Consider the following 14,261-nt stretch of genomic DNA (forward strand, 5'->3'; position numbering starts at 1 on the left):
GAGAGTGGAATCAATCTCTGGTTTTAAGTGCTGTAGTAACATGGTGTCCTGTGTTGTGTTTTCAGTGTCTGAAGAGGAAAGTGATACTGTTCGAGAAATAGGCCAGAGGATATTTGAGAAAATCGCAAAGAATTTATCAAGTGTCAATGGCCTAAGCAATATAGGCTCCTCTGTCCCTTTCTTGGTGGATTCCAGTTGCTGTGGATACCATAAAGCTTCTTATTTCCTTGCAGTTATATTTGAAACAGGGCTTGGTGTGTCTGTGGATCGTACAAAGGTGGTATATTTAATACATTTTGTTATCTCTATGAAAATGGTTATCTTTAAAGGCAAGTTAGAAGAGGGATCAAGTTACAATCAATAGAAATAAAAAATCTGAAGTAGCTTCCAGGTCCCTTTTCAGGCTGCGGTTGAAGGGACTCTCTAATACAGCTACTCCTAAATAACTTTGTGGCAGTGAAATCTTTATGAATTCTCTATGGCAGGAAAATAAATGGTTTAATAAGACCTAAAAATAGCAGTGGTGGCAGAGGTGAAACATGCTTCTTTTCCCAGTTGCTGAAGAAGCAGATTGAGGGAGTCATCCTTGAGTTACCTGTAGTCCTTTGTAGATGGTTTTGAAAACATCTCCCTTAAGGCAAATCTCCTAAATTGAAAAAGCTGTATAGTAGAGTCAGAAAAGAAGTCTCATGGTACAGTGTACAAAAATGTGGTGCTGAGTATGTGGTCAAATTATTAAAGATAACCATAGCAGAAGGATTTAGAAAGCTAATGGCTCCGTGCTGGAAACCTGATAACTAGCTGTGGCAGAGCTGCTGGTCTATTGCAGTGCAGTGTCTGAGTATTAAATCTTGGGTTTTCAGAAGTTTGAAAGTTGAAAAACTGGGCAAACTGAGGGAATACCTTTATATTTTTAGCAAATGACCATGACTTGGCTGAGTAGCTGCACAGACTATGTGTACCTCTAAGGAAAACTGTAAATAACTGAGACGTTTCTGGATTCCACTGTAAGGTCAAATGAAGAAGGTCACTGGAAAAGGGCTGTATTGAAATTGCCTAAAGATATTTAACGTTAATATAATAGTGTAATATAAAATGCTAATAAAGGATAACAGCTTTGCCTAATGCGGTTACAGTTCATAAGAACTCCTAAGAAATCAAATTTGCTTCAGTTTCAGAAACACAGGAAGACTTAGACAGGAATATTTTTTATACCCTAATTGTGGAGTGCACCTAGTCCTAATTATGGAGGCTAACAAATTTCTTTATTGGATCTGCTTCAGGTAGTGTAGGAAATAATTTAATATCCAGTGCAGATGGGACACCACTTTTTATTACTATGCAGATGAAAAATTGTAATAGTGCAATAGTGCTGAAAATTGTGTTGGCAAATGTACAGTGCGTAGTCTGTTTCTAGCACCAAACAGTGTGACTTACAGGGTTTTAACACAAAGCTCCCTTGAGCTACACAAGTCCCCTCCTAGTCCTGTTGGATCCTTAGGGTAAAACTTCTGAGTGCTGTTTGTTAGCCACTGTCTGTTTCCAGCGAATTCAGTGCTAAAACATAGATGATGTCAGTGATGATAGGTCGCTGTCGACCATGAAAAATATCTGAATATTAGTAGTGCTATAGTGATGTGGCATTGGAAAATCACTACACACAGTGTGCAGTGTTTTAGAAGTGTTTAGAGAGTCTGGTTATTTTTACAAAGCTTTCTGTGCATGTAAAACACCCTTTAACTACTTTGGGGCACGGTTGACTCTGTGTTAACATAGTTGCTATATTAGCTACCATTACAAACTCTCTGTTGCCTGTAACTTCACGAAAATGCTCAATGTATATATACATATATATACACAGTGAATTCACTCTAGTTTTTCTGTTGATTTTTGCCAGGGGCTACTGTACAGTTTGGTTGGTGCTCAGGGGAGTGAAAGACTTGCTGTGATGAATCTTGGCTATAAACATTACCAAGGCATTAATAACTATCCACTTGATTTGGAGCTGTCTTATGCTTATTACAGTAATATTGCAATAAAGACATCCTTGGATCAACACACTATAAAAGGGGAACAGGTAAAAGAATTTTATGTGTAAATTGATTTGTTTTCTGTGCAAGTGACTTTTCATATGTTAATATTAATTATGTGGACATCTTGATTTACAGGCATTAACTCATCTGATTGTTAGAAAATCCCACAAATTATGTATGAATATTATAACTTCATTTCATAGGAAAGGGTGAAACAAACTCAAAGTTAGGCTAATATCCCCAGATTGTCTGTGTGCCTTTCAGTAAAGTCTAAGTCTTATTCTTGGGCCCTAATTTCTCACTCAGATTTTTAATCACTAATATTGATAACCATCATTACTAAGCATCTGGTCTGCTGTTTCAGTATCCAGATGTCAAATTCAGCAAAATATTAATTATCCTTTCAGTACTCATACCTTTTGTAGATTCAAATGTAAAAGATATGATTGTTAAACACCTACCTAAGGAGGTAGAGTTACAGTGAAATGATCTCAGAATTCGTTGCAGAGCAGGAGGTAGCACGGCTTTTCTGTAAAGACTACTCGAGGTAGGCCAGTACTAGAATTTTGACCTATCAGAAAGAATAATTATTGATTACTGTACACACAAAAAAAAAAAACCATAAGAGATTTTGATTGCTTAAGAACAATCAGACAGCCACTTAAATAAGAATGCTGTAATGTAGGGCATGTCTTCATTGAACTTTCTGACAGATTTTGGGTTTTGTTTGAAGACTTTACAAACTAAAAAGCCTTAAAATCCCTTGAAAACTCTGTTCCTTTTATTTCAAATGTATTCAAAAGTACTTCTTTGTCATTATTAAGTGCATTCAAAACTGACAGTTTTTTTCCTGCTGTGGACATGTTGACATACTTTTCCATCATAGTGTGGACTTAGAGCTGTGTAGTATAATGAAGCAGTAAGTAGATTTACACTTGAGGTAGGGACATTCTGTAATTATAGTCAGCAAAGAGGAAGTGAGAATTTTAAAACTCACAACTGGACACAGATTTTAAAGGATAAGTAGAAAACAGGCAACTTCATTAGGTGGCTGGTGTTTGAATTTATTGTGTAATACTTTTTATTCTGTTCACTTACTGTTCAGGCATTTGTTGAAACTGTAAGGCTAATGGATGATGAGCTGCTTAAAGCTCAAACAAAAGAAAATGGAGATGTCTTTATGTGGTTAAAACATGAAGCAACAAGAGGAAACGCAGCTGCACAGGTATAAAATAATACTTCTCCTTCTTGGTTTAATACACACATCACATAAATGCATCACTAGAGTTATGAAGTAGAGTGCAGCAGGCAGACTTACACAAAATTTCTTCTTATTTAAAATCTTGTACTGTTTCCCATGTTTCTGTCTGAAAATATCCAGTGGCCATGTAAAAAGCTGTAACAGGGCACAGAAAGAGTTGTCGAGATGTGGCAAACTCCTCTGATCATTTTCCTTGGGTTCTTCTTTGATGTGGTTCAGTCATTGCTGCTAACTTCAGATCATCATTGTTTGTTGTAATACTGAATCATATGATTTGCATACACTTACCACTGCCTTCATCAGTACATTTCACCATCAGGAAGCTCTATGAAGATTCCTGATAACCAATTTCACCCAAACTGTTAAAGACATAACTGTATCTCAAAGTGATATTGTTTCTTCACTCATTTAAAGTCCATCTAATCCTGCAAAAGTGGATTCTACTGACAATTCCCAGTTTCAGTCCTAATATTTGTAATGTTGGTCCTTACTTTATCTTCTTTTAGCAACGATTGGCTCAGATGCTGTTTTGGGGCCAACAAGGAGTGGCAAAAAATCCTGAAGCAGCAATAGAATGGTATGCAAAGGGTGCAATAGAAACAGAAGATCCAGTGCTAATATATGATTATGCCATTGTGTTGTTTAAGGTAAGTACTGTTTCATGTTGTTCACTCAGAAACTCATGGTTTTAGTTGTGAATGATGGGCACAAAGCTGCATTTTAAATGATAGCTTTTTAAAGCTGAATAACAAAGTAAATGTTCGTATTGATGTTAAAATGCATTTGGAATTACATACATGAATTTTCATCAGCATGTATTCTGTAATTGTTAAGCAATGATTGTTTCACTATACATTTCTTAGGGCCAAGGTGTGAAAAAAAACACAAAACTTGCTTTAGAACTGATGAAGAAAGCAGCAGCCAAGGTAAAATATAACTAATGTTTTATCATAGAATTTGTGTGGTAGCTGCTAATAATAATGTCCTCTGCTTTAATATAAAGTATAAAAATGTATATTATAATTTTGTGTAAATAATAGCTGGGTTTCCCATTGCCTTCACCTTAAATGGTGAAAACCTTATTTTCCCAAACTGGGAGACTAGATCATGCAAAATCAGCCAAAATTTTAGAGGATAAAAAGAATTTTCTTTGTCTTTCTGAACTTGATGATGGTTAAGTGACTTACAGAGTGAGTAGCTCACACATAAGTATGTTTCTGCCTTGTGTTCCTAAGTATGTTTTTTTTTAATGAGTTGAAAACTCAGCAGACTTGAGTTTTCAATGTGCTGGTCTCACCATAGTCGCTAGGTAGAGTTTTTGCCTTTAAAATTCCATGCCAGCAAGCTCTGCTGTAATAATAAAGTTAAGTTGTAATATTAAAGGAAAAGGGTAAAGACACTGAATGACAATGCATTTCTGCAGAGCAAGAGCTGAACTCAGAAGAGTGGTGGCTCTCTGCCCCACAGCTTCTGAGCAGTGATGTTTTATGGTTAGTTTTCTGTGTTTGCTTAGAGTATCAACTTTTATATGGATGCTCATGACTGGGAAAAGACCTCACTCTCTCTCTGGCCATCTCTGCTCCTTATTTCTTCCTAGGGAGATATTCTAGTTTAAAAGAAGTTGGGTTTTGATTGCTAATCCTGTCTGGAAGTGTGGTTATCTACCTGGCTTCTCTCGGTGCCTTCCCTTATTTTCACTGCAGATTCACAAGGATAGGTCTTCCATTTAGGCTTTGCAGAGAAAATGAGTGAAAAATGGTCTGTTTGGTCTTGTCACAAAGTACAGATCTGAATGCAGACATGGCTGAGACTCTGTAGAATAAGACAGAGTAGCTTGATTTCAGAGTGTAATCATTTCTTAATGAACAGCCTGACAGATACTGAGGGGACTGACTTTATTATCTATTATGATGAGGTCATATGGAAGAAAAGCTCAATGAAAAAAACAAAAACAAAAAACAAAACAAAACCCAGAAAAGCAGTAAACCTTTATATCCCTCCATTCCAATTGGAATTTTCATTGAATGTGTGTGCAAGTGTTCAGACAGGAAAGCCCATGAGAGCACCTAAAATTGGGCAGCAGGTTGGGAGTGCAACATGACCCAAAGCAAAGCTAAATGTGTGACCCGAGTCTGCTCTTCTTCCCTGAGGGCTTGCCCCAAGCAGTGAACGGACTGGGATGGTATTACCACAATTTTAGAAGAGACTACAGAAAAGCAGCCAAACACTGGTTAATTGCTGAAGAATTGGGAAATCCAGATGCATCCTACAATCTTGGTGTCCTTTATTTAGATGGGATTTACCCCGGAGTACCCGGCAGAAATCAAGTGAGTAAATATTTCATAGTGGTATTGTTTACATTAGTGCCTCATTTACAAATTTTGGCTTCGTTCTTGAGACTGCTGTGTTCACTCTGCTGGTTTTTGATGTTTTTTCTTAGAATGTTATTCAAGTATCCCAGCTGTGTGTGTTTGTGTTCCTTTGATTTAGAAACAAAGCACTTGCAGCAAAGCATCCTTCCTGCTTTTGTGGCTCTGGCCCTGCCTGCACAGCCTATCTTTTACTAATCACTTTCAGAGACTTGAGGGTGGTGGTTGTGCACAGCAAGACACACTGAGCATTGCTGTTATTCCCAGCCTCCTGGAAAAGAAGGTTTATTCACATATAAGTTATGTTACTCTGCTCTTGAATTTTTCATTCAGAATTCTAGTTTTTAAAAATCTTTTCCAGCCTGAATTCTCAAAAAGTAAAAGAAATTATTTTCACCTAAATACACTAAGAGTAGCTGTAAGTGGTTTGCCTACATCTGCCAGCTGTCTTTTTAAATGTATTTAATGAAATGAGACCTGGGGACCAAAATTCAATAAGCATTAACAGTGTAGGGTTGTTAATTGTGTTTTGTTTCTTCACAGACAGTTGCTGCACAGTATTTCTACAAAGCTGCTCAAGGAGGACATATAGAAGGGACTTTACGGTGTTCCCTGTACTACATCACGGGAAATATGGAAGAATTCCCCAGAGATCCAGAAAAAGCTGTGATGTAAGGAATAAAATCATTTGCTAAAGGGGAATTTATTTTCTGTTAATGTTATTTTGATTACTGATGATTTTTAAGTCCACAGTCAAAACATCTATTTCATGGTGTTTACCTCCCTGAGAAATAAATCTGTAGTAAAGTTTGATCCCTGTTAATATTATTTAAATCACCGGTAGATTCTGAGAGATGCTGAGTACTTCTGGTGGACATTCAGATGCACCCAAGTACATTGGCTCTCTGAGTTGATCCAAGGGCAGGAAAAGAAAATGCAGGTAGTATAAAACACAGCAGTGCATATTAGCATGTTAAGAGATGTCAGACTTGTGAGACAAAGAGGCTGATGGGAAATTATAGCACTTTGCACTACGTTTGGGCATTTGGTGTTTGGGTTTTCTTTTTTCAAAAAAAGAAAGAAAAAAAGACAAGAAAAAACACAATATTTCTGATATGCTTATGGAGACGAATAGATAAATATGTTCTTATTCATAGAATTATGGAGTCACCAAGGTAGGAAAAGACCTCCAAGGTAATATAGTCCAACAGTCTATCATCAGTATTTCTCCAGTAAACCATATCTCTTAGTACAACATCTAAGTTTTTCTTGAATGCTTCCAGGAGTGGCGACTCAGCTATCTCCCTGGAGAACCCATTCCAGCACATGGCCACTCTTTTGGAGTGGAAATTTTCCTTATATTCAGTTGGAACCTCCCCTGGCACAACTTGAGGCCATTCCCTCTAGTCCTGTCTCTAGTTGTGTAGGAAAAGAGGCTGCCCCCCTCACCTTGTCACAGCCTCCTTTCAGGTAGTTGTAGGGAGCAATAAGGTCTTCCCTGAGCCTCATCTTCTCCAGACTGAAATCCCAGTTCCCTCAGCTGCTCCTCATAAGACTTGCGCTCCAGATCCCTCACCATCTTCACTGCCCTTCTCTGGACATGCTCCAGGACCTGTTCAGTCAACACCTGCAAGACTATTGCAGCAACTACTGTGAAATCCCCTAGTTTATCTTATGAAGGAAGTCCAAAGGTGATCCCGTATCCTTTTGTGTTCTTCACATCAAAGTGAATTGAAAAATACAGGAGCACAGCTTTTAATACTTTGCTTGTTCTTTTCTACAGCTGGGCAAAACATATTGCAGAGAAGAATGGTTACTTAGGTCATGTCATTAGGAAAGCACTCAATGCTTATCTGGAACTTTCATGGTATGTTTGTTCTGTTCCCTTCAAGTTCACATTCTATTGTGTTGTTTTTTTTTTATTTACTTTATAAAATAATTAACATTAGGCCATCAACTCAAAAAAAATTAAATTACAAAAAAGTAAATAACAGCAGTACCAAAAACAGTGGCAAAACACCCACTGATGTAAAGAGAAGCAGGAATTGTCCTGAATTCTACAGCACTATACTGGTATACTGAAATGCTATTTTGGAAATGCAAAATTATGTTCTATTGCTTGCTTTACAATAAATGAAATGCTTAGAGCCTATAGAGGGACCAACGCTTCTTTACTTACCCACTCTAATGTTAAGAGACAATTCTTGCTCCGAAATACCAATAGTATTTATATACCAATAGTCAAGCTAGAACAAAGTAATGTAAAGCAACAGGTAAAGTGTTTCAGAGACGTAGCCAGATGAATGTTTGACAGGTTTAAACAGGCTAATAATGGCTGTTTTTTGAGAGCAGAGAGTAAGAGTCTACTAAGAATGTCATATCCAAAACATTTAAATAGATTATTGAGCTTAATATCAATATAGCTATGTCATCAGTGTTGCACTTTAAAAGGAGAAATGCACACTAGAGCCAATCTAGATTCCATACAAGAGAGGACTGAAAATTCTTGATCCAGCAATACTTGTTACACCACGCACTGCCAGTAGATGTAGCTGTTGCATGGGAATATCAGCCTTTTGCTTTTAAACCTTGTACTCAGGTTTTGCTCCTAGGTGGTTTTATCAGTTTATGTAGTAATTTTCACAGAATCACAGAACTGTAGGGGTTGGAAAGAACTTCTAGAGATCAAGTCTGTGAAGCATTGAGCACTGAAGAAGTTCCCACACACACTTTGTGCAGAACTTCCTATGCTTCAGTTTGTGGCCATTTCCCCTTGTCTTATCACCACACACAGCTGAAACTAAAATGCTTGTGATTTTTGTTAAGAATTTCACTAATTTATTTTACTTAATTTTAGGCATGAAGCTTTGCTGTACTATGTTCTAGCAGCTGAAACTGGGATTGAGGTTTCACAGTCAAATTTAGCCCACATCTGTGAAGAAAGACCAGTAAGTACATGTATTCACAACTCATTACTCTAAAAGGAACACTTGCTAATAGGAAGGTGATCCTAATTTCTTGTGCATGATATAAATGGATGAATTCATTTTCTTTCAAGGATCTAGCAAGAAAATACCTAGCAATTGATTGTGTTTGGAGATACTACAATTTCTCTGTGTCTCAAATCAATGCACCCTCATTTGGTATGTATAAGGAATTCTTTCTGAATTTTTAAATACTTTTTTTAATTTTCGAACTTATATTTGTTGCAGCTGTGTGAGTGAGCAAGCTAAGGAAAGAGTAATCCATGCTTATCAGAATTCCTTTTCAGTATCTTGATAGGAATATTAGAAAAGAAGTGCTTTAAGTATTATGTTTCAGAAGACTTTTTCTAAAGAATTTCTGTTTTCTAGGATAAAATACTGAGGAACTATTAAAAAGAAAAAAGAAACACTGTGCTTAGAAAGCACCAGACATTTAGGAGCCTGAGCAATTGACTCAACATTGAAGGAAAAAAATAGCAGCGGACTTTAAGAGCTCACACTGTTTAGTTTATCAGAGAGAAAATCCAAAAGCAAATATTCTTCCATATCATAATTGAGTCATGAGAAACAAATGAAGGCTAAATTAATTTATTGCGAGTTTTTCTGTTAGGGTACAGAGTTTATCAACATAGGCACAGATCACCATGGGGCAACTGAAAGATTCCCTGCCTCTGTAAAACAAGAGGTATGCGTCTTGTTCCTTCACGCATAAATTAGATTCCTGTAGTCTTAAAAGTTAATAAATCTGTGATTTTTAGCTTCTAAAATCATTTTTATTACCCTTGGTGGAGTTTAGTATATCAATGAGCTCATCTGTTTCACAGGAAATTTTCAGTCCTTTGTAATAAAAACATAAAAGAGTGCAGTCTAAAGAAAATTAAGGCTATTTTTTAAATACATGGTAGCACTAGAACTAAATACCACATTGATAGAGCTTCAAGCTGCAGGAGCTGACAAACTCGGTTAGTTTTTGTGAGGAGTTTGTTGATAACTTTGCAAGGTGCAGTTTTTGACAATCTTACAGATCCACTGGTGAAAACTTACTTTAGAAGAGCTTCTGAATCTCATGAACTCATTGAGGTGAGACTGTCATTCCACTGAAGGAAAGACAACTTGTTGACTTCAGCAAACGAAGGATTTTATTACTTTTTCTCTTTTGACATAAATAGCATAATCTTAGGTCCCTTTCTGCATTAGTAGAGGATCAGATCCTCCTTGTAAGAGAGTCTAATCCTGGCAGCAGGGATTCTGAGAGCTCCATTATCAACAACAGTGTGACCACAATGCCACTCGTTATACCTGGAGAGTTCTCATGACAAGGCTGAAATGACATGCCTACTACAGTTAAGCAGAACTCTCTCCTCTGTGATTCACTGCAGTGTTTTTGTGCTACCACTCCACATCCTTGTCAGCCAGCGCATATTCTCTTTCTGCCATTGCTGTTGGAGCTGACTTGCTTCCCGGAAGAGCTCTACTGTAGTTCACAGTAAAACAAACAAACAAAACAAAGTGGGATTTCTGAACAACAGCAATAGACATAGATAACAAAGCCTGGAACTGTTTCCAGCTGTCTGCCTCACAGAATTGTAGGGGTTGGAAGGGACCTCTAGAGATCATCAAGTCCAACCCCCCTGCCAAAGCAGCTCCCTAGCCCAGGTTGCACAGGTAGGTCTTGAATGTCTCCAGAGAAGGAGACTGCACCACCTCTCTGGGCAGCCTGTGCCAGCGCTCTGTCACCCTTACCATGAAGAAGGAGACAGTTGAAGTCAGATAAGCATGGACATAATCAGGGAAGCTCATAAACTCTTCAGCATATGTTAGTGCAGTGACATGCTGGCTCCTGAATCAATGCTCTGCTCTTTTGCAATGTTTCATTACTGTGCAGTAGCAGAGAAGGGTATTTGTAGGGAAGCTGTTGGTTGTACTAGAAAAATTCGACCCCAGCATTTGTCCTGGGTTGGACTGAATTTGAAACAAATGAAATTATCATCAGCAAACCTCTGTAACTTTTGACGTGTGTTCAGCTTTCATAGAGACAGTCACAGAATGAGCTCTTAAATAGTATGCTTTAGGTCTTACTAAGGTAGTAAAGCTGACCTGAATAGTGGGCTACAGGTTGCCCAAAGAGAGACTGACAGATGCGGCAAGCAGGGTTGTTTTGTTGTTTGTTTGGTTTTTTTTTTATAAAGTAGTAATGACCATTTACTGAATTAATTTACTGAAGAGCAACCATGAAAATATTCAGCCAGGATAAGTATTTTCAGTTGTCAGCCTGATAATAAAGTAGCTGTAGAAACGAGTGAGGAAGAGTGCCCCTATTTTTATACAGTGATTTAAATAGAAAGATTATGAAATTCTCCATCCCAATACTGATTACTTTATTCTGCCTCTACTAATTCTTTAAATAACATGCTGCTGGTTTCTTCCACAGTTTATTTGAAGATGGGAGACTTCTACTACTATGGTTACCAGAATCAGTCTAAAGACCTCGAGCTGTCGGTGCGGATGTATGCACAAGCTGCGTTAGAGGGAGATTCACAGGTAGGTCTGCTGTTGTAATCTGTTAGTAAAACACTAGAGTTTAGAGCAATCTTATGATTCATCTGAGACTGGTATTTGTGCATCAATAGTTACTATTCCATAGTAATTGAAGGTAGATCTAGAATAGAAGGATGTGCAGAGAGTTAGGTTGTATTAAAAGCTGAAAGTGAAAAGTCCAAGTAGGCTGAGTGTAACGTTAAGGATTTAAATTGCTTGGAGCAAATTTCTCCTCTCAGTTTCATTGCTCTGATTTCTGTTGGTCTACATAATTACATAGAGGAGATTTAAATGGTAACAGAACAGGAATCCAATCCTGCTTTTAGTCCATGTTTCTCTCACTGATGAGACGTTATGGTTTAATACAGTGGCTGTGTTTAAAGCACAAATAAAGACAAGAAAGCTCAAGTCTTTTTCCAAGTAGTTTCTGAGAAAACTGTCACAACAAATGAATGCTACTACTTTTGCATTTTCTGTATTTAGCTTAGTATACAGTTAGGAAGTAAGGCTTTTGTAATTATTCAGTGAATGTCACATTACACTAATATAACTGTTTAGATACTTGATACTTAGATTCTACATACGTGGAATATTAATGGTTAAAATGCATATATGCTTTTTATTATTATTATTAGGGTTTCTTTAATTTGGCCCTTCTCATAGAAGAGGGCAACTCCATACCTTCCTACATTCTGGATCACTTGGAAATTGATCAGGCCTTGCATTCTGGTAACACTTCACTTCTTCAGGAACTTTATTACAGGTGAGGTTTTTGGGTTTTTTTTTACCTTATCTTCTGTTTTTCCAAGAGTAGCATTTACTTTGGAGAACAGCAATTCCTAATAATTATTAACTTCATTCACCCGTATGATTTAAGGCAGGTTAAGGTCAGCATGTTTTAAATGCTTTATCTGCTAGATATACTTTCATTGATGCTTGTTATGCGAGATCTGATTGTATGTGGTTCCCTGAATTAGCAGGGACTAGATATGATCCAGATGGCCTTTTCCAATTCTACATTCTTAAGTTCCTAGCTTAGTCACTGACTATTTGCATCTGTCCAAAAACATTTTTGGGGGTAATAAATACAGAATATAGGATTTAAAACTTTGTAACTGGGATAATAGCAGCTCCTTCTGCTGTTTGTGCAAAGACATTCCAGTGCATACCTGTTCATACTGTGCTATACACGTCATCCTGGCACTGAGGTGGCACAATGGTAGATAGGAGAATGTTGTAGATCCACTGCCTCAGCTGCTGTGCAAGTACTATACATGCAGGAATCACCTAAAGATCTCCCATTCCAGCACAAATCTTAGGTTTCTTTGCCCTAGATTAATCAACATACATGTGTTGGAAATACATGGTGAGAACTGGAAGCTTACACATTATTTGGAAATAACAATGCTAGGGCTTCACTTGTTAATTTGCCAACCTTAAATTACCTTCAATTCACATGAAATTAGCTGTCAGCTAAGTAGGTTTTCCATGGATTATAAACTTGAACTTGAATTTTACCTTCACTTGAGCTGAACACACCTGCTTCGCAGGGAGAATAACTGCAGAGTGGGCAGCACTGCGGTGATCTCCCATCATTCTGCACTTTTGTCCAGAAGGGCACATGCACACATACACCTCCCACCCACACACACCTCCCCAGCTTGGTTAAAAAAATTTAATCTATCAATTCAAGCTAAAGGTATCTGTGATTTAGAAGTTGAAACTCTCATGGTTGGGAAAGTCCTAACTTATGAAACCAAGAACACAACTCAGTTCACACCACGACAGATCCCTAGCAGCTGGTGTGCACTACGTAATACTCCGTTGCCCCTAAAGGAGTTCAGGCACCAGCCTTCTGCACAGACAGCAGAGCTTTGTAGCCCTAATCTTGAATCCAGTCCAACTGCTGAGTTATAAAATATCTTGGATATGAAATTGTACTGTGGTTTCTCAGCAAGGACAGCCTAGATGTCTAGACCAGTTGTTGACTAATCAGAAAAAAAATTAAATACTCCTAGGGTAAGGTATTCAGTGCAAAATGAGGTTAATCTGGTATTTCTTTGAATTTTTACTTTACCATCTGTGAGATACTGCTAATCATATCTACTTGTTGTTATATGCTACTGCAAACACACTGGAGAGTCCCAGATTACAGATGCCACAAAATTGCAAAGAAGGACTAATTAGTTTATTTAATCTTTGGTTATAGGTGCTGGAATCATAGTAACCAAGAATCAATTAGCCCATGCTCATTAGCATTGCTTTATTTCTACATGAGAGTTTTCTGGAACAATATTTTACAGTCTACTTTGGTATGTATTGTTCCTTTGCTACATGCAGCATTTGGAGCACTATCTTGGCTTTGCACTGATCTAACATATTTTTAATCTTCCTGTCACAGATATATTTCATGGGAACCTTTGTTATATCAATTCTGGTTGCATTTGCAGTGCACTATTTCCAGACTCTATCTGGTAGGTATCTGTCATAACAAAACTGAATAAATAATAGGAGTGATCTTTTTGTTTCAGTCAGAACTTGAAAAATAACCGTGGGAATTCTAGATATGGGAGAGCTGGCTATGCACAGCAAGTCCTTTGACATACAAGTCATTGTTTGATTGTTGAAAAGAAGCACATGAAGTGAGACACAGGTCACTGGTTTAAACCTGTTCATTTCTTGAGAATTTCCCTTGATAAAACCTTTGATTCTTAATAAAAACGCTAACTGCAGGAGATTATGCAGTCACCAATTGTATGACTGTGTGAGTTCATACATTGTTACTTCAGCGTGTGAGACTGCATCCCATGTTCTGTACAACTGGATCCATTCAGGTAGAATGTGGGGAGAAAAGTGCAGGTCAGAGAACTAGTACAGAGGAATAACTTGAGAGTAGTCAGTTCCTCTTCAGACCAGTAACAGAATCAGTAAATACACTGAATCAGCAATTCAGATTCTTCCTATCCAGAACTAGAGAGTTTTCTTCCACTGAATGCATTTTCTTTAGAAGAAATAAGGAAAAGAAAAACGTATTTCTGTAATACAGAAAAAACAGTTTCCAAGTTGCAAACCTACA

At 37.5% G+C, this 14,261-nt stretch overlaps 1 protein-coding gene across 1 annotated transcript in view; it reads left to right on the forward strand.

Annotated features, from left to right (window-relative positions):
• Positions 1-14,261, forward strand: part of SEL1L3 (SEL1L family member 3) — a 30,622-nt gene that overhangs the window by 15,178 nt on the left and 1,183 nt on the right. Inside the window, exons 10-23 of the mRNA XM_065735710.1 lie at positions 66-277; positions 1,898-2,077; positions 3,139-3,258; positions 3,801-3,941; positions 4,158-4,220; positions 5,445-5,621; positions 6,207-6,334; positions 7,447-7,530; positions 8,521-8,611; positions 8,722-8,806; positions 11,079-11,188; positions 11,821-11,948; positions 13,395-13,497; positions 13,587-13,659. Coding sequence (XP_065591782.1) covers positions 66-277; positions 1,898-2,077; positions 3,139-3,258; positions 3,801-3,941; positions 4,158-4,220; positions 5,445-5,621; positions 6,207-6,334; positions 7,447-7,530; positions 8,521-8,611; positions 8,722-8,806; positions 11,079-11,188; positions 11,821-11,948; positions 13,395-13,497; positions 13,587-13,659 — 1,695 coding nt within the window. The remainder of the gene's footprint in view (positions 1-65; positions 278-1,897; positions 2,078-3,138; positions 3,259-3,800; positions 3,942-4,157; positions 4,221-5,444; positions 5,622-6,206; positions 6,335-7,446; positions 7,531-8,520; positions 8,612-8,721; positions 8,807-11,078; positions 11,189-11,820; positions 11,949-13,394; positions 13,498-13,586; positions 13,660-14,261) is intronic.

Source organism: Cyrtonyx montezumae, unplaced genomic scaffold, assembly GCF_038088225.1.
Source record: "Cyrtonyx montezumae isolate F1298 unplaced genomic scaffold, pur_monq_1.0 scaffold_2, whole genome shotgun sequence".
NCBI lineage: Eukaryota > Metazoa > Chordata > Aves > Galliformes > Odontophoridae > Cyrtonyx > Cyrtonyx montezumae.